General features: G+C 44.9%; 1 protein-coding gene across 2 annotated transcripts; it reads left to right on the top strand.

Moving 5' to 3' along the window:
• The first annotated feature begins 51 nt into the window (after positions 1-51).
• On the top strand, positions 52-27,881 carry Terf2 (telomeric repeat binding factor 2). Of its 2 annotated transcripts, XM_055621113.1 has the most exons (10): positions 52-437; positions 533-628; positions 1,558-1,688; positions 11,118-11,204; positions 12,804-12,950; positions 15,211-15,317; positions 17,515-17,907; positions 22,023-22,108; positions 25,280-25,320; positions 26,739-27,881. In XM_055621113.1, the coding sequence occupies exons 1-10, from the start codon at positions 59-61 to the stop codon at positions 26,895-26,897; spliced, it is 1,626 nt and encodes a 541-aa protein (XP_055477088.1). In that variant the 5' UTR covers positions 52-58; the 3' UTR covers positions 26,898-27,881. The 2 variants fall into 2 exon arrangements, 1 of the variants encoding a protein (XP_055477088.1); XR_008721716.1 differs by lacking the exons at positions 25,280-25,320; positions 26,739-27,881 and having other exon boundaries at positions 17,515-19,008; positions 22,023-22,071.
• Positions 27,882-27,941: the final 60 nt, after the last annotated feature.

The raw sequence follows: 27,941 nt of genomic DNA, 5'->3' as shown, positions 1-27,941 counted from the left end.
CAACCCAGGCCCTTTCCCTCCCAGAAGCCCGCGGGCGACTTGGAACCCCGTCGGAATCATGGCTGCGGGAGCCGGCGCGGCGGGCCCTGCTTCCGGCCCGGGCGTTGTGCGTGACCCGATGGCGTCACAGCCAAGGAAACGGCCCAGCCGGGAGGGCGGGGAGGGCGCGCGGCGGTCGGACACGATGGCGGGAGGAGGCGGGAGCAGCGACGGCGGCGGGCGGGCGGCGGGCCGGCGGGCTTCGCGCAGCGGCGGGCGGGCTCGACGGGGGCGGCACGAGCCGGGGCTGGGAGGCGCGGCGGAGCGGGGCGCGGGGGAAGCGCGGCTGGAGGAGGCGGTCAACCGCTGGGTGCTCAAGTTCTACTTCCACGAGGCGCTGCGGGCCTTTCGGAGTAGCCGGTACCGGGACTTCAGGCAGATCCGGGACATCATGCAGGGTGAGGGCCGGCGCGGACCGCGGGGAGGAGGAAGGGCCGCGGGGGCATGGCTTGGGGTCCGGGGCTCGCGGAGTCAACCATGTCTGTTTTCCCAGCGTTGCTTGTCAGGCCCTTGGGGAAGGAGCATACGGTGTCCCGGTTGCTGCGGGTAATGCAGTGTTTGTCGCGCATTGAAGAAGGGGAAAATTTAGGTACGGCTATTTTTTGTGTTCTTTTCTGGGATTACTTACGTAGGGTTTTGTTATTTTCAAACTTAAGGTTCGGGGCTGAAAGATTCCGGGTTAAAGTTCACTGCTGTTTCTACCACGGAGGTCTTTTTTTTTTTTCCCCCTTCGGCGGCGGTTGAATTCTTTTAATTTTAGTTTCCTCCAGTTAAAGTTCTTTGACTGGTTTTATGTGGCTTTTGTTTTCTTTTCTTTTGTTTTTCTCCCACCTGTTAATTGCACAGCTGTTTTGTTGCTGAAAGTGAGTTGTGGCAATAAGGAACACATTCTTTGCCCTCTTCCTCCCCATAGTAGAGTGTCAACACCCCCAACCCCATAACAGTTTTCAGTGTTGACCATGGGTTTCTGAGGAAGACGTGTTACTCTGAATTTTAGAGGCCAGTGTGTATGTTATAATTCATCTGTGTCGAAAAGTATTGACAGATAGACACTTGAAATGTGTTGATTTGAATTTGGGTGTGGTGGTGCTTGCAGAAGCAGGCGGCTCTACAGAGCAAGTTACTAGATTGCCGAGGCTACACGGAGAAACGCTGTCTTTGGAAAGAAACAAGAAAGAAATTTGGTTGGTTTAAATTTGGACCATATCACAGTCCATAAACAGAATAAATGCACGTTTTACTGGGTTTGCATGGGCCTTTTATAGTTTTTTGTGTGTGTTTCTCTTAAGACAGGCTCTCTCTACATAGCCCTTGCTGTCCAAACTTACTGTGTAAACCAGGTTGACCTCTGCCTCTCTTACCTGAGCGCTGGGATTAAATGCCTGGTGTTCATGGCCTTTTATACACATGAGTCTAAATGGTGTTTGCATGCTTCCATAGATAAATGTATATACTTTTTGGACATGTTTGCTCCTCCCATAGAAAAGAGCTTAAAGTGGAAACTGTGTTTTGTCCTAGACTGTTCCTTTGATATGGAGGCAGAGCTCACACCCCTGGAATCAGCTATCAATGTGCTGGAGATGATTAAAACAGAATTTACACTGACAGAAGCAGTGGTCGAATCCAGTAGAAAACTGGTCAAGGAGGCTGTAAGACACTGTTTAATATTTTGTTTGTTAGTTTTTTGTCTAGTCGAAATCAGGGCTATTTGAAGACATATTGTGGAATCTTTTCTGTGTGGGTAGAGGAAAGGGGTGGGGAGAGATCAGGAGTGTACGCGTGCAACGTGTTATGTGTCATCTTTTCCTAAGTGTCCCCTTTCTCACTTGGAGAGTATTCTGCTCTGGTTTTGGTCTTCTTTGTGGCCTGAGAAGTGGGTTGACATCAAAGACTGCTGTTTTCAACGTTACTGTACCATTCAGGAGCACTGCGAAGAGGTCCCCAAGTATCTTTGGTCCTGGGTTTGGTTACCATTGTCTATAACAAGCCAGAAGGAATGGCTAGGACCTTGGGAAGTTTGGAACTGAGCTCTTTGACTGCTAAAAGAGGGACTTAAAGAATATTCCCAAGCCACGAGTAGAAGCAGAGGCAGGTGGATCACCCTGAATTCGAGGCCAGCCTGGTTTAGAAAGGGAGTCCAGGATAGCCAAGGCTACACAGAGAAACCCTGTCAAAAACAAAACAAAAAAAAAGAATGTTCCCTGTGATCAGAGTAGAATCAGAGTCAACTAGAAAAAAGGAATCGCACAGACAGTATTCTAGAATAACAGAGGTAATGAGTATCTAGAAATTGGAGGCTGTCATTTTGTCAGATGGCTTCAGTAGAACTCTTTAAACAAAACAGCGGCTGTAGGTTTTTCTTCTGCGGTAACCAAGGCTGGAGGTTGGAGGCATAAGCATAGGTAAGGGTGGAAAATGGCTCTCAATTGCCTGGGTGAAGGAAATGTAAGGATAACAGAAGAAAAGAGAGCTCCTGAAAAGGGCAAGGTCTTAGAGGGGGAGGAGAGTAGAGGGAGGAAACCCTGTTTCACAAGAAAGACATTGGCTGTATACAGGGTACAAATATACATTTAAAAAAAATCCGGTATGTTTTGGGTACAGACCTGGAGCAGGAACTACTGGTTATTCTTACAAAGAATGCTTGGATAATTATTACTCTGTTCAAGGAGGAATAAGCCCACTGTAGGTTTTTAATATAGGTAAGTCGGGTTGTATTGGGGGGAAATGCCAGAAAAGTCATAGCGATGGAGGAGAAACCCAGGGATACTCTGAGAACAGCTCTGGAAGAAATGTTACCTGTTCAGAGTAATTTATCTAACTCCTTTAGAAACAAGGACTATAGATTTGTCATCTGGCCTGTCTTGTAGAGGAGTCTCTTTAGGCATGTGCACATAATTTTATTACATAAGCACATGGTTCTCTTCCTGCTTTTGCTGATTGGGGGGGATTGTTTTGAAATAGCGTCTTACTATATACAGAGTGTCCTCAATCTCAGTCTGCTTGCCTCACCAGCCTCCCGAGTGCTGGGATTGCAGGTTTACACCACAACCAGCTAAGTTATTAAGTTCATGTTTTAAACTTTGGTTTGTAATGTCTGCCAGCAAAAACTAAACATCTGGGTCAGGAGTGATGGATCATTGGTTAAGAGCTCTGGCTGCTCCTTCAAAGAACCCAGGTTCATTTCTCACCACCTAAATGGAGTCTCACAGCAGTAACTCTAGTCCCAAGGCCTCTGGAGCACCAGGCACGTATGTAGTGCCCAGACATGTATGCGGATAAAACACCCATGCACAGTTAGCCATTTTCTTCCGTTGACTTTGTGTGCTTTTGGCCTACCAGGCTATGTCTTCTACACACTATATTGTTGGTGGTTTACAGGGAGGAAGGGGAGACAGTCTCACTGTGTATTCCTGGGTGACCTGGAACTTGCTGTTACATACCTCTTGCCTTTGTTTCCAGAGGACTGAGATTACAGGGGTGCTAACTACCATGCCTGGCTGACTTTTTTTTTTTTTTTCTTTTCTCCTGTAGACCAGGTTTATTTGTTTGTTTTAATGGTGCTAGGCAGAGTTCAAAGATAAAGGAATTTTCTCTTGTTATGCCTTTTGAATTTTATATTATGTGCACATACTACCCTTTCAGAAAATAAAATTATTGAACACAGGGCCTCACATGCTAGGCAAACTCTACTACTGAGCTGCGTTCCTAGCCCTTACTGTGTTTGTCATTTCAAGATAGTAAGTTACTTTAAGACTTAGCAGCTTAAAACAGGGACTGTTAGCTTTCAGCTGCCAAAGGTCAGGAAGCTAGCAGCCTGCCTGAGTGGTTCTTGCCTGGGATTCCTTAAAGAAGGTTGTAGTCAAGCTGTCAGCTAGAGTTCCTGGTGCTGTGCATTAGTGGTAGTCTCTGTGCCCAGCATGTGAGAGGCCCTGGATTCAAACTTCAGAACTGCAGAAATAAACACAGTTGCGGGCATTTTGAGACTCAGCTGGTGCTGGGAATGTTGATGTTTTTTTGAAATCCCAGTACCCAGGGGGCTGAGACTCAGCTGGTGAGAAAACCTGTCTCGAGTCTGAAAGATCTGATCCACACTCTGATGTGCCTACTAGCAGGACTCAGGTGGGACTGTGTCACTGTAGGCCAGCCGTGGAGTCTTTCACTGTAGGCCAGCCGTGGGGTCTTATACGCATGTGTTACTGTAGGCCAGTCGTGGGGTCTTGTACGCATGTGTCACACTGTAGGCCAGTCGTGGGGTCTTGTACGCATGTGTCACTGTAGGCCAGTTGTGGGGTCTTGTACGCATGTGTCACACTGTAGGCCAGTCATGGGGTCTTGTACACATGGAACAGTCACAGAGGACTACTGGAGAGCCTGGGTCACAGCTGCTTTGATCCCCTTGCCATGAAATGACACTTTCCGAATTTCTTATTTAGTGTCTACAGTCATCTTAGCAGATTCTATGGGGTGCCTAGGTTCATTTAAGCTTTGTAAATTATTACAATAATTCATATTTTGAGACAGGGTCTCGCTATATAGCCTTGGCTGATCTAGAACTTGCTATTTAGAGCAGCCTGGTCTGGAACTAAGAGATCCACCTTTCGCTTCTGAGCCTCACAAGGATTAAAGGCATTCACTGTCACACTCAGCACAAAAATTTATTTTAAAATATGTTGGGAGAAGATGGCGCACACCTTTTGTCCCAGCTTCGGAGGCAGAAGATGGCGGGTTTCTGAGTGTGAGGTTGGCCTGGCCTATAGTAGAGCTAGTTCCAGGATGGCCAGGGCTACATGGGAGACCCTGTCTTGAAAAACAATCAAACAAAAAGTATTAAAGTCGGGTCTGGGAGGGCCAGAGAGATGGCTCAGCAATTAAGAGCACTGGGCGCGCTTCCAGAGGTTCAGTTCCCAGCACCTGCATGCTGCTTACAACTGTCCATAGTTCCAATTCCAGGGGATCTGACATCCTCACACAGACATGCATGCAGGCAAAACACCAGTCTGTGCTCTAAGAATAAACAAATAATTTAAAAAATTTTAAGAGGGTCTGTGCAATGGTTCAGCAGTTGCGTGTTTGTTATTCAAGTGTGAAACGGAAGCTCAGATTCCCAGTGTGAATGCTGGGAGGGCATGGTGGCCTCAGAATGGGGAGAGGAGACCAACAGTCTCTGAGAGCTCTGGGTTTGATTGAGTGATTCTGCCACGAGTACAATGGAAGAAAGATTGTAGGTAATTCAGAAAGGAAGAATTGAACAAGTACATTAAGTTAGAACGTCTCAATTCATGTTAAGAGATTTCAGAGAACATGTTTCATAACAATGCCAAGGCGCTGTCGAGACTGTGTCAGCGTATTGGCTTGCAATGAGCCCCACAGCAGTGATGAGTGGAGTGGCTAGGGCTTTGGTGAATTGTCCTCATGCCAGGTGCAATGCCTAAAAATGACCAGTGTCTTTTGAAAAGTTTTTGTTAGTATGTCTGTGTGTGCGCATGTGCAGGGTTTGTAGGGTGATCAGAGGACAACTTTGTGAAGTCTTTCTCTCCTTCCACCTTTACATGGGGTGTGGGGAGTGGATTGAGATCTTCAGGTTTGTACAGCAAACTTCTTTACCCATGGAGCCATCTTGATTGCCAAGACCAGTGGATATTAATGTGGCTGAGAAAATCTGAGCCAGGCATGGTAGTGCATATATTCAATCCCAGCACTAATGTGGCAGGTGCCAGCCTCCTCTCCGTGGTGAAACTGTGTCTGAGGGAAAAGAGATTGTTCAGTTTGTTTGTTGGGCCGGAAAAATGGTTCAGTAGTTAAGAGCACTGGCTTTTCTTCCAGAGAACCCTAGTTCTAGTCCTAATATCCACATGATTGCCCTACAGTCTGCTGTCACCCCTGTCCCAGGGGATCTGATACTCTCTTAGGTGCACAGACATTCTGCAGGCAAAATATCCACATAAAATATTTTTTGGGGGTTGTGGCATGAGACAAGGTTTCTCTGTGTAGTCCTGGCAGTCCTGGAACCCACTCTGTAGACCAGGCTGGCCTCAAACTTATAGCGATTGCCTGCCTCTGCCTCCCTAAGTGCTGGGATTGAAGGTGTGCACCACCATGCCCAGCTCAGCAAGGTAAATTTAATGACACCCTTTCTTTAAAGAGAGAGAGGTGGTTCAGCGGGTAAGGACACTTGCTGCCAAGCTGACAGCCGGAGCTTGATACCCCAGCTCTAGCAGTGCATGGTGGAAGGAGAGGAAAACTAGGACATGTTGTCCTCTGGCCTTCACATGAGCACCATGACACAGACACACATATACGTTTATACACACATACACACTAAATAAGGAAAGGGTGTTTGAAATCAGGGGCCAGTGGTATAGTTCCATAGCAGGTCACTTAGCTGCCATGTACAAGTGCCAACACCCAAGAAAAAGTTTGAAGTCAAAGAATAACAACAACTGTTTTTTGAAAGGCTGTTTAAACATTCTTTCTATGAAGCCACACAGACCTCTAATCCCTGAGGCGGAAGGATTGACCAGAGATGTAGGCCAGCCTAGTCTGCATAGTGAATGCCAGAGACTCTGTCTTTAAAAAAGAAAGAAAATGGGGGGGGGGGGGGGGAGGAAGGCAGGAAAGAGAAAATCTTCTGTAGACCAGGCTGGCCTTGAAATCAAGATCTGCCTGCCCGTCTCCCAGTGCTGGGATCAAAGATGTGTGCCACCACTCCCAGCTGCTATTTTTTTCTGCTGCTTTATGTTTTTATTTCTGTCATTTTTAGGCCTCCCTCTGTTCAGAATAGGTGCTTACCTGTTTTAAAGTCTGCTTGTAATGCCATATTAACCAGAGACTATTCATAGGGCTTACAATCTAAGAACCTTAATAAATACAAGAGAGAAGGAATTATACTTGTTTCTGACAACTCCAGGAAATTAACATATAAAGTCAGGCTCTCAGTATAAACTTAGTGACAGGCTTTTAATTTCATATTTGAAATTCAGTGTTCCTATTTCCTGCCCAGTCTGAGAAGTTAAACATAGGTGGCCTGTGTTCTTGTTCTGGGCATGTAGAGCACGGAGACTTTCTCCCTGTTGATGCACAGTGCAGAACAGCTATTGAAGGTTCAGATATGTGACTGGTGAGGCAGGTGAAGAAGACCAGAATTTGAAGTTCTGCCAGGCTGCTATGGAGTCTTTCTGCTGTGCTATCTAGAATGGATTCCAGTAAAGGCAGCATGAACACCTGGGCATATACTGCAGGTGCAAACAGAAGGAGCTTCCAAAGACCTCTCTCTGGCCTTGGGAGCTTTCCCATGAGTTGAAGATGATGGGAGAAAAATCCAATTTTTATTTTCCTTTCTCTCCTGTTCTGGCCCCTAGGCATTACTGGCCTGGTGGCAGCTATGCCAAGCAGTGATACTGGCAAAGCTCAGGCACCAAAACCAGGATGAAAGAATGAAAACCTTTAAAATCATACCATGCCCATGAGTTTTGTGTGTGTGTCTATAAGGGAGACAGAGACAGGGTCTCCCTATATAGCTGTTTCTGGCTGTCCAGGAACTCACTGTGTAGACCAGGCTGGCCTGGAACTCACAGAGATCTGCCTGCTGGGATTAAAGGCCAGAAACACCACATCTGGCTGTTGGAAGGTTTAGTGTCCCTAAGATGTTTGTTCTTTGTAGCTATTTTAGCTCATATTACATTCTCAGCCACTGATTTTACATACAAGAAAAGGCAAATGAACTGAAGTAACCAGAACAAAAGATAAAAACAGACAGAGATGAGTGGAGCAGCAGAGACACTGGAGCTGGGGGTAGTGAGGGAGTGCTAGAATGGTTGCCTCGTGTGTGTAGAGCCCTTACCACACATACATGACCGATAGGTTTTTGACAATATGGCCGTTCAATCACTAAATATATTAAATGAAAAAGGACAGTCTTCAGCAATTTCTGTTGAACCAGTGGAATGTCGGTATTAAAAAATGAAGCATTACCTTAAACATTTCATACCAAAAAATAATTCAGAATAGATCACAAATTCTAAATAAATCCATGGAACTTTCTGTTGGTGGTGTTTTTGCTTTTTTGAGACAGGATCACTGAAACCCTGGCTGTCCTGGACATCCTATTGTGGGTTGGCCTCAAATGCCCGCCTCCCAAGTGCTGAGATTAAAGTATTACCACACACAACTTAAAACCATGAATCTTCTTGGAGAAAATATTAAAAAACCATATTAGCTAGTGCTTGAAGTTCAGTTTAGTATTCACGTCCAGCATCCCAGCATGTAGGAGTGGAGGCAGGAAGGTTAAGAGTTCAAGGACAGCCTGGGTTATAAGGGACTCTTACCTGGACAAAAAGAAATTGGGGGATGCTGAGGGATGGTTTAGTCAAAAGCACTTGTTCTTGCAGAGGACCCTGGTTTGATTTAGTGCCCATGTGGTTATTCACAACTATCTGTATCTACTTACAAATAAGCAAAATACTCATATACATGAATAAAAATAACTTAAGCTGTTTTAAAAGTCCTCAAGAGGAAAAATTGATACATGGGGCTTCAAAATTTAAAACTTTTGTTCTGAGGGAAACATTCATAGAACTGAAAGTTCATGTTCAAGAACATTCACAGAACTGGAAGAGAATAGTTGCAAGTCATATCTGACAAGGGACTTACATATGTATGTGTGTATGTCTAAACCTAGGTACCTTCTTTTCCCTGAGACAACAGTGTCTATAGCCCAAGTTCTAAGATTACAGGTATGAACTATCACAGTGGGCTGAAGTGCTTTAATTGGTTGGGTTTGTTTTGTTTGTTTGAAACCATGTAGCTCCAGCCTGGGACTTAGGCTTTGAACTCGGATCCACCTGCTGTGATTCAAGACATGTACTACTATGCCTGGTTAATGCTTGCTTGGGGGTTTGGTAAAGTATTTAATTTTAGGTTCTTTTTAGTTTGTTTTTGTTGTTGTTCCTTTATGTGCATTGGTATTTTGCCTCCACATCTGTCTGCGTGAGGGTGTCAGATCCCCTAGAACTGGAGTTACACATATTGTGAGCCACCATAATATCCTATCTCAAAAAGAAACAAAAACAAGAGAATAGAGTTTTACTGTTTAAAATGTTAGTAAATCACTAGGGTTAGAAGATAGGTGTAGGTCCAGTCTTAGATGATTCAACACCTTTTTCTGGTCTCCACAAGCACCAGGTATACGCATGGAGCACATATGTATATGTAGGAAAACATACATCAACAAATAAACAAATAGATAAATAAATAAGAACATCTTTAAAAAAATAAAGTAGGGGGTTGGAGAGATGGCTCAGAGGTTAAGAACACTGACTGCTTCTCCAAAGGGCTTGAGTTCAATTCCCAACAACCACGTGGTAGCTCACAACCATCTATAATGAGATCTGGTGCCCTCTTCTGCCAAGCAGGTGTACAAGCAGGCAGAACTCTGTAGACATAAAATCTTTTCAAAAAGAGAGAGAGAGAAATGCTAAGTAGTACACCTACGCTGTGCCATAACAGTTTGGCTACTGCTCACCCTGTTAAACATTATATACTCCCAAGAATTCCACTCCTGCATATTTACCTCAGAGTTGAAGAATCATTCACACAAAACCTGTTTTAGCATCTCTGTTCATAATGATCAAAAACTGTGACCCACCCACATGTTCTTGGGTGGATAAATGGATAAACTATAATATATCCCAAACAATATAATAGTGCTCAACAGCAAGAAAACAGAACTCTGACCGTGCGGCAACACAGATGGACATTGTGCAGAGTGAAAAAGCAGCCTTAATACAGCTGATGCTGGAGTTCAGCCTAGTAGTGAGTGATATCAGTTCTTGGGAGGCTGAGGCAGGAGGACTGAGACTTAGGTGATGGTACTCTGTCTGAAAAAAGCAAAGACAAAGTAGCAAAAATAAGAGTTTAGAAAGTAGGAGTGGGGGGAGATATTGGTTTGTATTCTCCTGGATCCAGAAGTTCTGGGTGTGTTAGCATTTCGTGCCATATGCCCTGAATAGTTTCTCTGTGTGCAAGTTAAATGCAGTTGAATCTAATAGAATTGATGTTTTATAAACAAAACAAAACTGTTATATAATGTGTTTTATAAAAGCTGTGTTAAGAAAGTAAGAGTAATATTTCTGCTGAAAATGAATAAGTAAGCATGGTCATCTGAAAAGATGATTGGCTTTGCATCTTCTAAGAATTTACAGTCATGCGTTTTATAAAAGCTGTGTTAAGAAAGTAAGAGTAATATTTCTGCTGAAAATGAATAAGTAAGCATGGTCATCTGAAAAGATGATTGGCTTTGCATCTTCTAAGAATTTACAGTCATGCATCCTTGTTCGGGAGCGTTTGATGCCAGTTTTCTGTACCCTGGGGACTGTGCTTAGTGCTGTGCTAGAAGTCTCAGTTGTCCAGCCGCTGTCACCTTTCGCTGAGGAGATTCTCTAGAGCTTCTTTACAGAAACCTCTTTCCCTCTGTGGCTGAGGTCCTGCCTGGCTCTTGGTCGTTTTTATTTGCTGTTGTGGGTGAGACTAGTTGCCAATCTCAGTGATTCCCTGTACACTCTAGCTAGAATGGCTAGCTGGTGTTTGTGATATAATGCTTTTTTCTCATTCTGCAGACTTGGCCTCAGCCCCTCCCCGAATAGAACTAGCAGAACGCTGTGGCCAGCACATCTCTTGTTTGTTCTGGCCCCACGTTATATGTTCTCTTGCCGAGCATCACCCCTGCTTCAAAGCTCTTTTACCCAAAAAAGATTGCAATCAGTTGTTCTGTAGACCTGAAAGTTTGGGGCTCTAATAACTCCTGTCTGTTTTGTCTTTCCTTAGGCAGTCCAGCTCAGACTGGCTAAGAGTCTTTAATCCAGGGGATCCAATTTTGCTTTCTCAGGCATTAACAACAACAAAAAACTACACCTATGGTTGCTCAAAGCGCTTGACAGTAACGTTAGCTTTTTAAGTACAGGAATTTGATACAGTGTGAAAACAGTTGTACGTAGCTTTAAGATTTAGCTTTTTAGAGTATGTTTCGATATTTGATATTTTAATGACATCTGTTATTACAAAACTTTTACTTCCTTTTATAGGCTGTCATTATTTGCATCAAAAACAAAGAATTTGAAAAGGCTTCAAAAATTTTGAAAAAATACATGTCCAAGGACCCCACAACTCAGGTATATATGATACATTTTTATTCCTGTGACTTAACATCTCACTGCCTTTTGTGGCGTAGTAAAGGTGGGTTCTTTGTTAAGGATGTCATCTATCCCAGGTGTGGTAGGACACACCATTACCTCAAGCCCTCGGGGAGGTGATGCCGGCAGATCTTTTCAAAGCCAGCCTGTTTTTCATAGTGTGTTCCAGGCCAGCAGAACCACAGAGTGAGATTTTCTCTCTTTCTCTCATATGTATGTATGTATTCACCTTTAAATGCCCAACATCTTGTCTGTGATCCCAGCCTCTGAGAGCTGAGGCAACAATTACAAGTTTGGGGATTGCCTTGGGCTAAAGCGAGTTCAGGGCTAGCCGAGGCTACACAGTGGGACTGTCTTGAAACATGTCTCACACCTTGCTTTTCATACTTAAGGTGACTCTGACACTGGCTTTTCAAGTCTTAGATTTCACAAACCACTTGTTCTGTCGGCTTTGTGATAGAACATTTAAGTAATTGGTACCAGATATTCCACAGAAAATATGAGATTCTAGCCCTGTCTCTATGAATGTTAGCCCTGGAGACTGGAAAGCTCTTTGGGAAGGACTTAACATCTCTACTTCCTGTCAGAAGTGTGGGAGTCATTTTGAGCTACATCCTCAGTTGGGTTCCCTTCCCCCAACTTGTATTATTTTATAAACTTAAATTTTAGGCTGGGGAATGTTGCTTAAGGTGGGGCATTTGCCTAACATGCTGGATGTGAACCCTGGCACCAAACAAGCCCACAGTCTATGCCTTTTTGCTGTTTTAAGGCAGGGCTTCTCTTACGTATCTATTATTGAACTGTGTAGATTGAGGTGCTCTCAAACTAACATCCATTTGCTGCCCGTGCCTCTCTAGTTTTAGTTACGTACCGCCACACCTGGCAAAATCCCCTTGATTTTTGAAGAGCTAACATGTATATAGTACAAAATTCAAAAGGTAGCATAAGGGCCTGTGAAATCATAAAGGTTCTTGACCACAAGCCTAGGAACCTGAGTTCCATCCCCAAGACTCAATACCTGCTTGTCCTCAAACCTCTACGTTTGTGCTATTACACAAAGGTAGACACACAGGCACACGCACACACGTACACAAATGCACACATGTGCGCGCGCACACACACGTAAAAATATAAGAATAGAGCTTAAGGTGTGAGAAAGCCAGGATTAACAAACAAGTTGAATGAAAATGCCCTTGTCTTTAGCCTTCACCTACGCTGCTGCTCTCAGAGGCAGCCACTGTTACTTATTCTTTCAGAGGTGCCATCTACAAGCAAGTCTTTTGGTTGTGCACATATGAACCCTTTTTGCATTCCATCTGCATACAGGATGCAGACAGATCTACACACTGATATTTGAACACTTCTCTTAACACTAGCAAGGGATCTTGTATTAACACGTAATAGAGCTGCTTTGTCCCTTGTTTGTGACGAGCTGCAGAGTAACCCATTGTGGCTGATGAAGCAGCGCTTTGAGTTGTCTGGCAGCGTTGCAGATGTTGTGGTGGTATTCTTTTGCAGCTCAGCCCTGATGTTTACTGTTCTCCTTTCTCCTGTTTTGAACGTCAATCTTTTCTGTAGAAGCTACGAACTGATCTCCTGAACATTATCCGGGAAAAGAACTTGGCCCACCCTGTTATCCAGAACTTTTCCTATGAGACCTTCCAGCAGAAGATGCTGCGCTTCCTGGAAAGCCACCTGGATGACACGGAGCCCTACCTCCTCACGGTGTGCCTCTCTGCCTCTCTTTCATTCCCATGACCATGTTTGTGTCTTTGAGCAGGAGTGGGTAATAGAAATTTAGAAGTGAAAAGAATTGTGTGACAGAGACTAGATTATACACTCTACCTTTCTGAATGCCTGTTAGATGCTCACGGTAAGCTTCTGCCTTTGGCAGACAGAATATACCTGGTGTTTCTCACCTGCGTTTTACATTCTTTCACGTGTGACCAATCTTGCAATTAAAGTAGCGCGTTCTCCTATAGTCCACAGTGTTGCCACAGGCAATGAAGTCTGGGCTGTTATATGTGGAATGGTGGGGGTTGGTAATGAGAGAAGGAAAGACTAGAAGTATGCTATCTTCGAGAGGAGCCAGAAACAGGTGACTTTTTTCTTTTCTTTTTTTAATTTGGTGTACCTGTGTTTTGCCTGCACAGATGCCTGTGCACTACTAATGTGTGGTGTTTGTGAAGGCCGGAAGCCGTCAGATCCCCCGGGACTGCTGGAGTTAATGACTGTTGTGAGCCACCATGTGGGTGCTGAGAATCAAATTTGGGTTCTCTACAAGAGCATCCAGTGCTCTTAACTGCTGAGCTATTCTCTTGCCTTACCTCCGTCCCTTTTGAGATAGGTTCTCACTGTGTATCCCTGGCTAGCCTGGAAAACTGTAAACTTACCATCTGTCTCTGTCTCCTGAGTGTTGGGGTTAAAGGTGTGGGCCACTGTGCTGCACTGGTCTAATGAAGATAATCTTTAGTTGGACTCAGATTGCATGGTGATACATACCATTGCTCTGTACAGTAAGGCAGAAGGATTATGAGTTTTGGGGCTAGCCTGGGCTATATGTAAGCCCCTATCTCAAGAACCTCATGGCTAGAGATGTAGCTTAATATTAAAACACTTGGCCTATTATGTAAAAGGCTCTTAACACCACAAAAAAAGAGAAAGGAGTAGGGGACCCAAGATTTTGATAATGTTAAAATAGCCTGTTGTAATGGTGGATCTGCTGAATGTTAGGGTGGTGTTGATGATCCTGTCAGCTGCTCGACAAATCTTAGGTCCCTTTTTTTTTTAAGATTTGTTTGCTTGTTTTATGTAGATGAACGTACACCTGCCTGCCAGAAGAGGGCATCAGATCCCTGTATAGATGGTTGCGAGCCATGTGGTTGCTTGGAAATGAACTCAGGACCTCTGGAAGAGTAGACAGTGCTCTTAACCTCTGAGCCATCTCTCTAACCCCCTCAGATCACTTGTAAAGCAGGTATTTAGGATAGGTAGCCAGGAAGTACCTGGATGTTGACCCTTTGGTCTAAGTGTGTTTCATTCCTTTGCATTTTGGGTAACTGGAAACTCTTCTGCTCCTTACATAAGGATAGATCTCATCTCTTAAGTCACCATGTCACAGTTGTATCTGAACTTAAAGCAGGAAGGAGATGGCTGAATAGAGTTAGGGTAAGAATGGCTTGCCAAGGGCTTCCTGTGTAGTATTGCTAATGATTTTCAAATAGTCAGTAAGAAAGACAAAACATTTGTGGGGATAGAGTTAATATAGACACAAACTAAAAATCATTCTCATTGTCAGGTGGCCTAAATTTTGAAAAAAATGTTTGAGCCTGGTATTATGGCACACCCCTATGCCAGCACCTGGAAAATCATAGCAAGTCCAAGGCTAGCCAGGTCTATCTGTCCAGTTTGGGGCCATACAAAACTCTGTCTCAAAAAAGAAAAGGAGAGCCCTGAGGTTAAGAGCTCTTGCAGAGCTCAAGATTCCCAGTGCCTACCAGATGGCTCACAGCCACCTGTAACTCCATTTCCAAGGAATATCATGCCCTCTTCTGGCCCCTGTGGAAATGTGGTACATATGTACTTAGGCAAGCGCAAGCACATACATGTGAAAATTTAAAAAAAAAATTTTTTTTAAAGAGAAGTAGGGGAAGAAGTTTTAACTTTTATATTTAACTCCAAAAGAGACTTGGGAACTAGAAGCTGGATTAGGTCTGAGGTTGGAAGGACAAAGGTACAGTGCAAGAAAGTTCTCCTAATCTAACTAGTCACCTGTGGAGGTGTTGCTGTGATGGTTCTGTTGTTCTGTTTCAAGATAAGGAAGGGGAGTTTGAGGGTTACCCCATCATGCTGTGCCCGCCAGCCAGTGCCTGGACTGGATTTGTAAATGCGTTGCTTACATGTTAAATATGTTCTTGATGAAAGAAGCAAACACTAGATAAACACCTGTGGCTTCCTCTTCCTGAAAACACCCTTCTTTTCCCAGATGGCCAAAAAGAACTTGAAATCTGAATCTGCTGCTTCAAGTACAGCAAAGGAAGAAAAGCACCCAGTCCCAGAGCATGTGGAAAAACCACTTAGAGAGCCTCCAAGGTGAGGATGTCCTTTGTGATTGTGGGGGAAACATTTAGCAAGATCAGTTTCTCTTGGAGAATGGACTTGCTGAGTAACTTATCAGGTTATTGGCATACCACACTCTGAGAGGCAGAGAGTGGGGCCTAGGAAAATGAGATTAGCTGTCGGGGTCTATGAGAGAAGGTCCTGATTAACACTTCCCCAAAGTTCTGGTTTTATTTCTCTGTCTCACCTGTAACTCAGCACTCCTTTCATTTTATGGAGACAGGGTCTCACGTTGTAGCCTAGGCTGGCTAAGAACCCAGCAGTACTCCTTCAGCTTCCCATGTGCTAGGACTGCAGTGTGAACCACCACACCTGGGGGGATGGCTAGTTTTTAATTCACTCAGGAAACAGTGTTCAGATAAATGAGTCAGAGCTGGTCATGGTGGTACATGGCTTTTTTTTTTTTTTTTTTTTTTTTTTGGTGGGAGGAGGGGTTCGAGGCGGGGTTTCTCTGTAGTCCTGGCTATCTTGCAACTTACTCTGTAGATCAGACTGGCCTTGAACTCAGAGATTGCCTGCCTCTGGTGGCACATAGCTTTAATCCCAGCATTTGGAAGACAGAAGCAAGAGGCTCTGAGTTAGAAGCCAGCCTGGGCTATATAGTGAGACCCAGTCTCAAAAACAAACAAACAAATGAAAAGAACTAGTTGCAGGTGTCAAAGAGAAGGAAGGAGAGAAGACAAGTCGGGATCTCATGTCTGGTAACTTAACACAAAAGTTTACACAAAAGTATCTCACAGTACTAGAGATTTGAGTACCCATATGTGGCCTTGCTGACATGCCAATTGATGGTGAAAGAGGGAAGGGGAAGAAGTCTTCTTCTCCCTCCTTCCCTTCCTCCCTTTCTCTGTCTCTCTGTCTCTCTCTCTCTCTCTGTATCTTTCAACCAGTCTTGAGCACATTGGTCATTAATCTTGGGGGCGCTGTCCTGTTGGCCTTTTCTAATCCTAGTCGCTTACGGGGGCCCTATCTTCAAGCAGGAGTTAAATGTCATCATGTAACTCACTGAAACCATATCTGAATCATAGCACCAAATGGCTCCTAAAGACATTCCAAAGCAGGACACTAGAAAGGAGAGGCAGGGTTTTTTCATTTTGGTAGTTGCTACTTTGTGAAGAGTGTCTAAGCATTCCAAAATGAGTTCGAATTTTGCATGTAAGATGTTCTTTTTGTGGTTAGATTTCTCCAGTTTTAAGCAGATTTGTTTTCTGTTTTAACTGTATGCATGAGAGGGATTTGAATTATACGCAGCTGATGATGAGCCACCTGAGGTAGGTGCTGTAGAGTTTGGGTTCTCTGCACAGGCAGCAAGCGTTCTTAACCACTGAGCTAGATTCTCAACTTTTGAATGTTGATTTTAGAAAGCAACTCTGCGTATGGCAAACAGTGCTTGTCAGGGAGACTGGCCTTCAGGCTGCTGGTTTGCCCTTTCCTGACAGACTTTTACTGTAAAAGATCTATAAAATTTTTCTAAAATTCAGTCTCAACCCAGGCATGGTGGTACACACCTTTAATCTGAGTCCTTGGGGAGGCAGATGCAGGCAGATCTCTGTGAGTTCAAGGCTAGCCTGATCTACAAAGCAAGTCCAGGACAACCACAGCTACACAGAGAAACCTTCTGTCTTAAAACCAAACTCAATCTCATTACTCCCAGACCACTTGGCACACCGCTCCCTCAGAATTCTCAAGACTGTTCCTAAGTGTATGGTGGGTATAGAACACTTAAGTTGCTTCTCAAATGAGGGTTGGAGTAGGATGGCTGAAAGAATAGAGATTTCACAGTGAGACTATAGCGTTATTAGCTGGCCGTCCAGGCAGATGTGAGGATGGCAGGAACTACTCAGAGTTGTAACACGATGGAAAACATTGCTTTGATCATACAGACTAAAAGGGTGAATAGCATTGACCTTGGTTTCTATAAGGTTCCCTTGTTTAGAATTTAAACTTGCTACAACTTAGATTTGTGCTCATTTAAGAAGGCTTTTGTAAGCAACAGCTCTTTACGGAAAGCAGCCCGTCTCTTACCCATTTTTTGTTTTTGTTTGTTTTATTTTGATGGAGAGTTTGAAGAGCCCTCTGTTTGAGGCCGCATACTTTGCAGAAGTCCTGCCTACTTGGCCATGCTTCCACACTGGGGAGACTGACTCTCCTGTGTGTGCTTTATTTGCAGACAGCCTCGGAACACTCCAACCACCATCGGAATCAGGACTCTGAAGGCAGCTTTCAAAGCTCTGTCTACAGCACAAGACTCAGAGGCAGCTTTTGCAAAACTGGACCAGAAAGATCTGGTACTTTCTAATCTAGCATCCCCATCATCACCAACCCACAAAAACAAGAGACCCAGGAAAGATGAAAATGAAAGCTCAGCTCCTGCTGAGGGTGAGGGAGGCTCAGAACTACAGCCCAAGAACAATCGCATGACAATAAGCAGATTGGTTTTGGAGGAGGACAGCCAGAATACTGAGCCCAGCCCAGGCCTCAACTCCTCCCCGGAGGCCATGTCCGCATCACCGTCCAAGCCCAGAGCTCTCAACCAACCCCACACAGGGGAGAAGAATCCCAAGTATGAAGACCTTCTTTGTAGCAGTTTTGGGGCTGGTTGGCCATCCTGGTTGGGCCTGGTTTTACTTCCGTGAATGAAGTGTACTTCAGCTGAGTTACTCTCCACAAAGGCTTGCTCAGACTGCTAGAATGAGACTGGAACAGGGAATGACAATATGGCAGTCCCTGCCAGTTCCCAAGCCCACTGTAGGCTGCCTGGCACTGCCCTAGGGCATGCATAAGGAAAGGTTTCTGAGCCTTCTGCCTGTCCATGTCAGTGTCTAATGACTTAGTCTTACTGTGAAATTTGTGTAGTTGGGCCTCATTATACCTGACCAGTGAGTACTCAGTACTCAGCAAATCCAGTCATGATTTACTAATCTTCCCTGTTTCCATAGCTGCTGTGGGGCTAGAATAAGTTAATTCTATTCATTTGATTTTCCACTGTGACTCCCAACCCAGATTTTGAGTTTAGCTCACCTCTGGGGCCTGTGTGGACTCACCCTCCAGGCATTGGTTTGCTTGCTCTCTGTGAACTGTTTGTTTCTCTGCTGTATATTCACTTCCTCTCATTCCCACAGTGGACTGTCATTCCCCCATTGTTGCCTGTCAGAATTCCATTGGTGCTTCGAAGGGGAGGGAAACTTAAGTGTGTACTGGCCTCAAGCACTTCCGTATGTTATCTTACGGAATCTCCAGTGCTCACTCCGTGAGGTGGTGGTAGCACTAGTCTATAGATGAGGGAGGCTCAGAAAAGTTACTAGCTCACCTGATATCACACAACTGAAAGGAGCGAACATGGGTTTTCAGGGTCTTAAGCTACAGGATACTGACATAGCAGCTGGGGCCACAGACCCAGTTGCCTCTCTTAACTCTTACCTCCCCCATGAACTCTTGTATGGCTGCCCCTGCTATACGACATCTGCCTCAGTGAGCTCCCAAGGCCATTGCCATCTCTACACACTGCTTTGTGCTGTGATTTTCAGAGACCGTGTTCTGATGCACTGTGACAGGCAATGGCGTGTGATAAGATGGTTTCCTTGGGCACAGATTTGAACCATGTGCACCGCTCTTGAATTCAGAAGCAAGTCACTGCCAGCTCTACACACCTCGTCCTCACTTGGTACATGACCCATTTATTCTTCACAGGAAACCTGTGAAGTGTAGATACTGCCCCAGTAAGCAGGTGAAGAAGCAAGAGCATACAGGATGCCAGTAGGTTCGTAAATTGGGAGTACGTGTGAAGGTTGCAGATAAACCCAGCGCTGTCATATGTCCAGGGTACAAAGTCTGATGGGTACTCTGCAGCAAGAGTTGACAACAATCTACCTGCTACCTTTTTCGGTCAATAGAGTTTAATGGGACATAGCCACATCCAGCAGGTAGGACTGCCCGTGGCTGCTTCGATCACAGAGAAGGTATGGCTTGCAAGGCTGAACTGTCTGGTGAGACAGCCTGAGGAAGTGTGTGAGGTCCCTGGGCTTGGCAGGAGTTCCCAAGCCTGCTTAGACAAGTCTTGGGTGGAGTACATCCTTTAGAAGAGCAAATGTTAGGCTAGCCTTGAAAGAGTAGCAAGGTAGCAAGTATATTATGGAGAGGAATTCTGGCAGAATGGCTGCTTACATGCGGGCATGGAAAGCCTGTCATTAGTAACTGGGAGAATACAACACAGAAAGGAGGGGCAGGTATAGGTTTTTGGGCCATGTCTTGAGTGCATCGTAGTCTTCTGGTCAGGTAGGCAGTTTCTCAAACTGAGAGTCACAGTTACAGATTAGTTTGGTTGATTGATTTGTTGAGACAGGGTTTCTCAGTGTAGCCCTGGCTGTCCTGGACTCACTTAGTAGTCCAGGCTGGCCTTGAACTCACAGATCCATCTGCCTCTGCCCCTCAGAGTGCTGGGATTACAGGTGCTACAGATGATTTTTGTAAGGTGTATGCTCCCGGGCCTGTGAGGGACCACTGAGGGCGAGGTAAGCCAGTGACAGCTGCAGGTAAGCACAGAGGGCTTGAAAGCCAGGAGCAGAAAGACCCAGCAAGGAGAGGCAGTTAGGCAGGTTGCCTGGCAGGTAAGACTGTAATGCCTAGATTTTTCTGTCCCCCTCAGCACCTGTACACAGATACTTGCTAAGAGTTTATTGATCAAGTAAAAGGGATTCTCGGACCTTGTAGTGAAGGGATGGCATCCCCTAGCATATATAGGTCAGCAGAAAGTTGTTTTGTTTATTTGGAAAGAGGGGAGGGACTGAAACCTCACCGACCAAACCCAGCAGCCCCAAGCTGGTTGACAAGTCCCTGCTAGACCACAGCGTTCATGAAGTTTAACCAGTGAGGAGAAAGCATAAGAATCAAAAAATGGCCCGACTTGCCTTGGGCTTCACAGCCACCTGATACTAGGAGGACTCTATTCTCAGTCTCTTCCACACAAGAGATGCAGACAGCAGTCAGTGGGACACTCTATACAGGCACTTAGGCCCCAGGCAATCCCTACTAAAACGTTTGTGCAGAGGGCGGTGCTGAGCATTCAGAAACTACAGAGAGAGCAGGGCAGCAGCTCGGGAAATGGTGGCCGGCGGGGAACCAAGATCCAGGCTCATGACTGGAAAAGCAGAGAATTCAGCATCCTAACTGTCACCTGTCCGTCTGTAAATAGTGATCCATAGTAAAACTGAAAAGAAAGACCGATTGTAAATGTTTGTCATTTGTTTCAAGTGAACTATTCTCAAGATCTAATCCAGATTAAGCACAGAGTACATTGTCTACCATTTGTCTGAGCTGCTTGGTCAGGTAGTTTCTCAGGAAACTTACAGAGGGGTGGGAGGACGTTGACTGGCTTTGTTAGCATACGCAGGCGTGCAGCTGTAGGTCTGCAGAGGCCCCCCGCGTTGGGATCAGTAGCTTCAGGACGGGCTGTAGTGTAGTTGGTAGAGTGGCCTAGCAGGTATGAAGCCCTTGGTTTGGTCCTCAGCACCACAGAAGAGCTGGTGACACATGCCGTTAGAGCACTTGGGTGGAGGTAGGAGGGTCAGAAGCTCCAGGTCTTTGATGATACAGCACATACAAGGCCAGCCTGGGCAGTAGAACCCTGTCACGGAGGAGAAGGATTGATTTTTATGGTACTGAAGCTTCCCGAGCCGGGGAGGGACTCCCAGACAGAGGTAATAAGTCAGGGTAAGTCAGAGGTAATAAGAAGTAGCCTGGGCCGCTGTAGGTCAGCGGTTCTCAACCTATGGCTTCCGACCCTTTGGGGGTTCAATGGCCCTTTCACAGGGGTTGTATATCGGATATTTACAATTCCTAACCAGCAGAATGAGAGTTATGAAGTAGCAACAACAATAATTTTGTGGTCAGGGATCACCACAGCATAAGGGGCTGTATTAAAGTGTCATCACAAGAGGAAGCTTGAGAGTAACTGCTATAAATGTAGGGTGTTGTAGACACAAGGTAGGAAATGGCTGGATTCAGAGCCCACAGAGAACTGTGCTGATTTGCTGTTGTTTAAATAGTCCAGCTTATGTATTTCAGGCTGGCTTTGAATTTGTGATTTCCCTGTCTTAGTCTCCCAAGTACTGTTACAAGTATGGGCTGTTGTGCCCAGTCAGTATGCTTTTATGAGGTTGTCTGGGAGAAGAGGCTGGTGTAATACTGATGAAGGGTATCTTGAGCTTAACTCCCAGAATAGGGAGCCTGCCAAAGTTAGGGGGAATGTAGGAGCACAGAGCATGGCCCTGAGGGGCAGGGAAGGGTTTGCTCCTTCCAAGTCAGAGAAATGCCAAGACATTTGAAGGAGCCCAAATGACTAGGTATGTTGACACATTCCTGTAATCCCAACACTCAGAAAGGAGGGGCAGGAGGATTGAGAGCTCCCGGCCAGCATGTACTCAGTACAGCCCCGTCCAAAACCTAACTGAGGAGATAAAGCAGTTCTGAGGGAGATGGCAATAAGGTAATATACTTACACAGTGTCCAGTTTGACACTTGACCTATGGCCTATGTTCACATATAGCCTGGCCAGCCCCGGAAAATGATGGTGAATTTGAACATTGTGGAGTGAGTCCTGAGTACTCACGTGCCGAAAGTGAGCCAAGAGTTTGGCGTGAAGGGAGTGTTTCATGGCTCATCTTCATTGTTCTCCCATAGAATATCCAAAGGCAAGTGGGACAGCCGTAACGGGCTTGAAGAGAAGGAAGTGTGGATGGAAGAGGATGAGCTGTTTGAAGTTCCGGGTAAGCCTCAGAGTCTCCCTGCCCTCCTGTGGATGTTTTTCACGTGTGATGCATGGTACTGTTGTGTTTGTGTTCCAGAAGTGTCTGCCGCCCACTTAAATATAAGTATATGATGCCATTTTGAATCATCAAGAATTAGAGTTTTGTTTTATTGCTAACAGGATCTTGCTGTGTAGCGCAGGCTAGCCTTAATTTCAGGTTCCTCTTGCCTCAGCCTCCCAGGTGCTGGGATCACAGGCGTGAAATCATCAGGATTTCATATTTGGTCCCCTGTATTTCTTTTTCCTTTTTTTTCCTTGATGGCATTAGAGTGAGGAGACAGAGTCTCATGTAGTCCATGCTGGCTTGAACTCCTGAGCCTCCTTCCTCCGCTTCCAAAGCTCTGAGATTAGGATTCACCTAGGATTCACTCATCACACTGTTTTTCCCTTTTGTTTGTTTATTTTGGAGTCAGGGCCTCACTATGTAGCCCTGGCCGGCCTGAAACTAAATGTAGACGAGGAAGTCTATAGATAGACTTGAACTTACCTGCCTCTGTCTCCTGAGTGCTAGGTCTCCTGTATTAAAAAAAAAAAAATCAACGACATTGTATTTCTGTATTTATGTTCGGGGCAGGGAGGTAGCACAATGCATGTAGGAGTCAGGCCAACTTTCAGGTCTGTTCTCTACCACCATGTGGGTTCCAGAGATCAAATTCAGGTCATGAGACTTAGCAGCAGGTGCCTTTCCCTGCTGAGCCATCTTCCTGGCCCCTCCTTAAATAAAAGGCTCTTTAGTGTGTGTCCTGAGCTACTACACACATCCTCCGTCCAAGTGAAAGGGAAAGATCTCTTACCCTGCCTGTGCATGCATGTATAAGACAGACACTGTAGTTCTCTGTAATTGCTTCTACAGCTCTTTTGCATTTGCATTAGAATCTTTTCCACTGTATATTTTGCTTTTTGCTTTTTGGTTTGTTTTTTCAAGACAGACTTTCTCTGTGTAGCCCTGGCTGTCCTTGAACTTGTTCTGTAGACCAGGCTGGCCTCGAACTCAAACTCAAAGCTCTGCCTGCCTGTCCTGAGTGCTGGGATTAAAGCTATGAGGGCCCCCCCCCCAGCTCATATTTTACATTGTAATAGAAATAGATAAGAGCTAAATCTTCATTTGGAAAGTTGTAAAGATTTGTAATGGCAACAGTAATTCTTTCCCAATTCCAAAGGTCTTGTCCTTAAAAAGTACCCTCCATGAGGGTCCCAAAATGACGCTGGGAAAAGGCACCTGTTGTCAAGCCAGTTGACCCCAGTTCAGTCCTCAGAGCGACAGAGTGGAAGGAGAGCACCAGCTCTCACAGCTCATTCTCTGACCTCCGCACACAAGCCTTATCTTGAGTGTGCCCACACACATATACAAAGTGATTTTTGTGTTTTGAGACAGGGTTTCTCTGTGTAGCCCTGCCAATCCTGAAACTCACTCTATAGAACAGACTGGCCTCAAACTCACAGAGATCCACCTGCCTCTGTCTCCTGAATACTAGGATAAAAAAGGTTTTCAGTATTTTCCTAGAGACTGGCTGGTCATGGTGACACATGGCTTTAAGCCAAGCACTCTTATGGCAGGACTGGAGGTTCTTTCTGAGTTCAGGCCAGTCTGAGATCCTGTCTCAGAAAAAAAAGAAAGAAAGAAAAGGAAAAATGAATAAATTACATTTATTTGTACATACACATGCCATGGGCTGTGTATGGAGGTCAGAAGACAACTTGGGGAATCAGTTTTCTTCTGCCATGTGGGTCCAGGGATTAGCCCCAGGCAGTCAGAAGTGATCACACACACTCCTGTTGTTGTTGTTGTTGTTTGGAGACAGGGTTTCTCCGTGTAGGCTTGACTGTCCTGGACTCACTTTGTAAACCAGGCTGGCCTCAAATTCGCAAAGATCCTCCTGCCCCTGCCTCCCTGAGAGCTGGGATTACTGGCATGCAGTAATCCCACCACTGGTCACATCCATTTTTACCCACTGAGCTGTCTCACCAGCCCCCAAGGCTTTTAAATTGTTAGCAGAAAACAGTAAAGTGATTATTATCAAGGGGTTATGTGTGATATATACACATATGTAGTAGGTTCTTTTAAGATTTTCGTTTTGATTCTGTGTATGTATGTGGACTTGTGCATGTGACTGCAGTGCCCATGGAATTCAGAAGAGAGTGTCAGATCCCCAGGGTTGGAGTTACAAATGATTGAGAGCCACCTGATAGAGGGACTGAAAACCAGCCTTGAGTCTTCTCAAAGATACGGCCCATCTCTCCAGGCCTAAATTTTTATTTTGAGATTTGGGGCATGGAATTTAAGCTCTGTGTTTGTTAGGCAAACACACTACTGCTGAGCCCTATATTAAAATTTTAAGTGTAGTAGGCCCTCAGTGGATAGAAAATAATGGTTTTGGTAAAGAGTTTGAAGTCTTTTATGTGCACTGGTGTTTAGCCTGCATGTACATGTGTGTGAGGGTGTCAGATCTTAGAATTACAGACAGTTGTGAGTTGCCATGTGGGTGCTGGGAATTGAACCCAGGTCCTCTGGAAGAGCACTCAGTTCTCTTAACCACTGAGCCATCTCTTCATCCCCAAGAGCTTGAAGTCTTGTGTTTGATCATAATTTATTGGAACTTGGTGGTTGTGGCGCACACCTGTAATCCTAGCATTCAGGAGGCAGAGGCAGGCTGATTTCTAAGTGAGTTTGCGGCCAGCCTGGTCTACAGAGTGAGTTCCCGGACAGCCAGGGCTCCACAGAGAAACTCTGTCTCAAAGAACAAAACAATGAAACAAACAAAACTCCAAACAAATAAATATAAATGAAGCCTGTTTGTAAAGCATTTTTCTATACAGATTCTCAGAGCTTAGGTGATGGTGGCAAAGAACAGAAAGAAGTTACCCTTTAGTGATGTTCTTTTTATTTTCAACAGTAGTAAAATTTGGTTTTTTGGGCTTTTTTGTTTGGTTGGTTGGTTTATGTGTTTTTTGCTCCTTTTGCTGTTCTAGGGATCAAACTCAGCCTTTTCAAACTAGATGGTTATTCTGTTACAGTGCTGCATTCTCAGCCTTCAGAACCTGGGAAATTTAAACCAAGTTTTCTTTTCAGGGATACTTTGTTTTCTTTATGTAAACTCAAGCTATGTGTACTTTTCATGTTCTCCAACAGCACCAGTTGAGGACAAGTCATCCAGTTTAACAAGAAAGCAGGTAATTTTTAAAAACTCTATGTGTGAATGTTTTATCTACCAGTAAGATTTTATTTTTTATTTTATGTGGGCTTATGTATGTGAGTGCAGTAGCCATGGAATCCAGAAGATTGTGTTAGATACCCAAAGTTGGAGTTACGGATGGTTAAGAGCCTCCTCTACTGGTGCTGGAAACCAAAACTGGGTACGCCTGTGTTCCGAGTGCCCGCCTGGTGCTTGCAGAGGCTAGAAAAGCATTGGGTCACTAGAAACTGGAGTTACAGTTGCCATGTGGGTGCTGGGAGTGGAGCCAGCTGTTGTTGAAGGACAGCCTGTGCACTCTCCTAACCGTGGTCTGAGCTCTCCAGCCCTTAAGACTTTCTGTCAGTTTTGTAAGAACTACTAAAACAAGTCCTCTTTCTCAGGCAAAAATTACTCATGCACCTAGTAAAAATAACTCCTAAGACAGTTCCAACTAAGTTCAAATACTGGATTTGAGGTTTTTTTTCTGTGTGTGAGTGTTTTGCCTGCATGTATGTCTGTGTACCACTAGTGCCCAGGAAGCCAGAGGAGGATATCAGACCTCCTTAAACTAGAGTTTACAGATGGTTGTGATCCACCATGCAAGTGCAGGAAACCAAACCAAGGTCCTCTGCCAAGAACAGCAAACGCTCATAACCATTGAGTCATCCCTCCAGCCCCACAGGAGTGACTATCAGGCTGGAGAGATGGCTCAGTGGATAAGAGCACTGTCTGCTCTACCAGAGGTCCTGAGTTTAATTCCCAGCAACCACATAGTGACTCACAACCATCTATACTGAGATCTGATGTCCTCTTCTGGCATGCAGGTGTACATGCAGAGGAGCACTCATACACATAAAAAAGCAAATAAATAAATAAAACAAATGAATTTATTTAAAAAAAATGACATGTCAGAACATTGATTACTATCTGGATACTATAGTGTTTGTTTGCTGTTTATCCGATCTTTGTTTTGTTGTTTTTGTTTTTAGACAGTGGCTCTCTCTGTAGCTCTATGTCCTTGAAACAGAGATCCACCTGTCTCTGCCTCCCGTGTACTGGGATTAAGGCGTGCTGTGTCACCACATTCAGCTTATACCTGTTGTAAACAGCTGTTGGCTTCAGAGTATGCTCATAGGATTTTTTTTTTTTTAAGATTTATTTATTTTATTATGTATACAATGTTCTGCCTGCATGTACACCAGAAGAGGGCACCAATTTTCATTATAGATGGTTGTGAGCCACCATGTGGTTGCTGGGAACTGAACTCAGGACCTCTGGAAGATCAGCCAGTGCTCTTAACCTCTGAGCCATCTCTCCAGCCCTGCTCATAGGATTTTTGGGTTTGATTTGCTCAGTATGTTGGAAAAGAGGTAAGTGGCAACAAGTTTTGACAAGTTGTTTGGTTTTGTTTTGCAGAAGTGGACCATAGAAGAGAGCGAGTGGGTGAAGGCCGGAGTGCAGAAATATGGGGAAGGAAACTGGGTTGCCATTTCTAAAAATTACCCCTTTATTAACCGAACAGCTGTGATGATTAAAGATCGCTGGCGGACCATGAAAAGGCTTGGCATGAACTGAGAAAGGTGTTCATTTCCACAGGAGTCAAAAGAGCTGTGATATCTTTCTCAGAAGCTGGACTGAGGTGAGAATTGAGGGCGCCTCTTTCTGTACTGGGAGAGCCTGGGTACACCCCCATCGCTGTTGTCGGAGATCATGAAGCCAAGAAGCGAAGCCGGGTCTGCCGCATGTCTGCGGCAGGGACTACAGGCACGCGGCTTGTGCAGTGCCAGAATATCATTAGCGTCTCCCTCTAGTGGCTTGCTTCAATCTGAATCCCCAGTAATCTATAGACCCTTCTAAGAAATGATGGAATCCATTAGGAGCATCTGTGATCCCGGGACCTGTCAAAACCAGCGATGTGAGCATTGTCTAGGACGAACTTAATCCTCGCTGAGTTGGCCTCCGACTCAAGTACAAAGGAACTCCGTGTGCTGAGCCCACAGGAGAGATTTTCAGTGCTTGTGAAATCAGATTCCTTTTAAAAACTGTTCAGCCACTCGCATCATCAGCCCTGGACCTGACTGCCCTGGCATCCCCCGTTAATGGATGCTGGGCTACATGGCAGGTTCATCCTCCGAGCTTCTCGTGTGGTTGAACAAGTGTGGGTTTTTTTTTTTTGTTTTGTTTTGTTTTTTCTGGTAAAATGGTGATTGTAGATAAGCTTAGACACCCCACCCCATTCTTGGAGCCCTTCCTTTTGCTGAACTTCAGAAGCTTACAAACATGAGTTGTTGGATGCAACGCCTAACTCGCCCTCTGTGAAACGTTGCTTCTACATTTCCCTAGTCCTGCTTTGTTCATGCCTTGCCCTGAAATCTGACATGCCCTTCTCCTTTTGTACTGTGTTGTGCTTGCTGTCCCTCAGACACCCTTAAAGACTGTCTTTTTAGCAAAACAAAAATTTCAGTACAGTGTTTTCTGTAACCTTTTTTTAAATATGAGAATGAAGTGTTCCTACTTGTAGCATTCTTCATTATTAAAGTCTTGCTTCTCTCAAGTTTCCACAGCTGGTCAATTGCAACGTGTATTCAGATCAGGCAGCACACATGAGGATCAAGCTGC

This window comes from Psammomys obesus, unplaced genomic scaffold, assembly GCF_907164565.1.
Source record: "Psammomys obesus unplaced genomic scaffold, mPsaObe1.curated_primary_1811, whole genome shotgun sequence".
NCBI lineage: Eukaryota > Metazoa > Chordata > Mammalia > Rodentia > Muridae > Psammomys > Psammomys obesus.
The sequence above is the reverse complement of the archived record's forward strand: the minus strand, read 5'-3'. Positions and strand labels throughout refer to the sequence as shown.

What these genes read in the sequence shown, in the direction of transcription:
- Terf2 (XM_055621113.1), top strand. Translation starts at nt 59, where the DNA reads ATGGCTGCGGGAGCCGGCGCGGCGGGCCCTGCTTCCGGCCCGGGCGTT. An exon ending in CGGAGCCCTACCTCCTCACG is followed by an intron (nt 12,951 to 15,210) that starts GTGTGCCTCTCT and finishes TTCTTTTCCCAG; the next exon opens with ATGGCCAAAAAGAACTTGAA. An exon ending in CCACTTAGAGAGCCTCCAAG is followed by an intron (nt 15,318 to 17,514) that starts GTGAGGATGTCC and finishes CTTTATTTGCAG; the next exon opens with ACAGCCTCGGAACACTCCAA.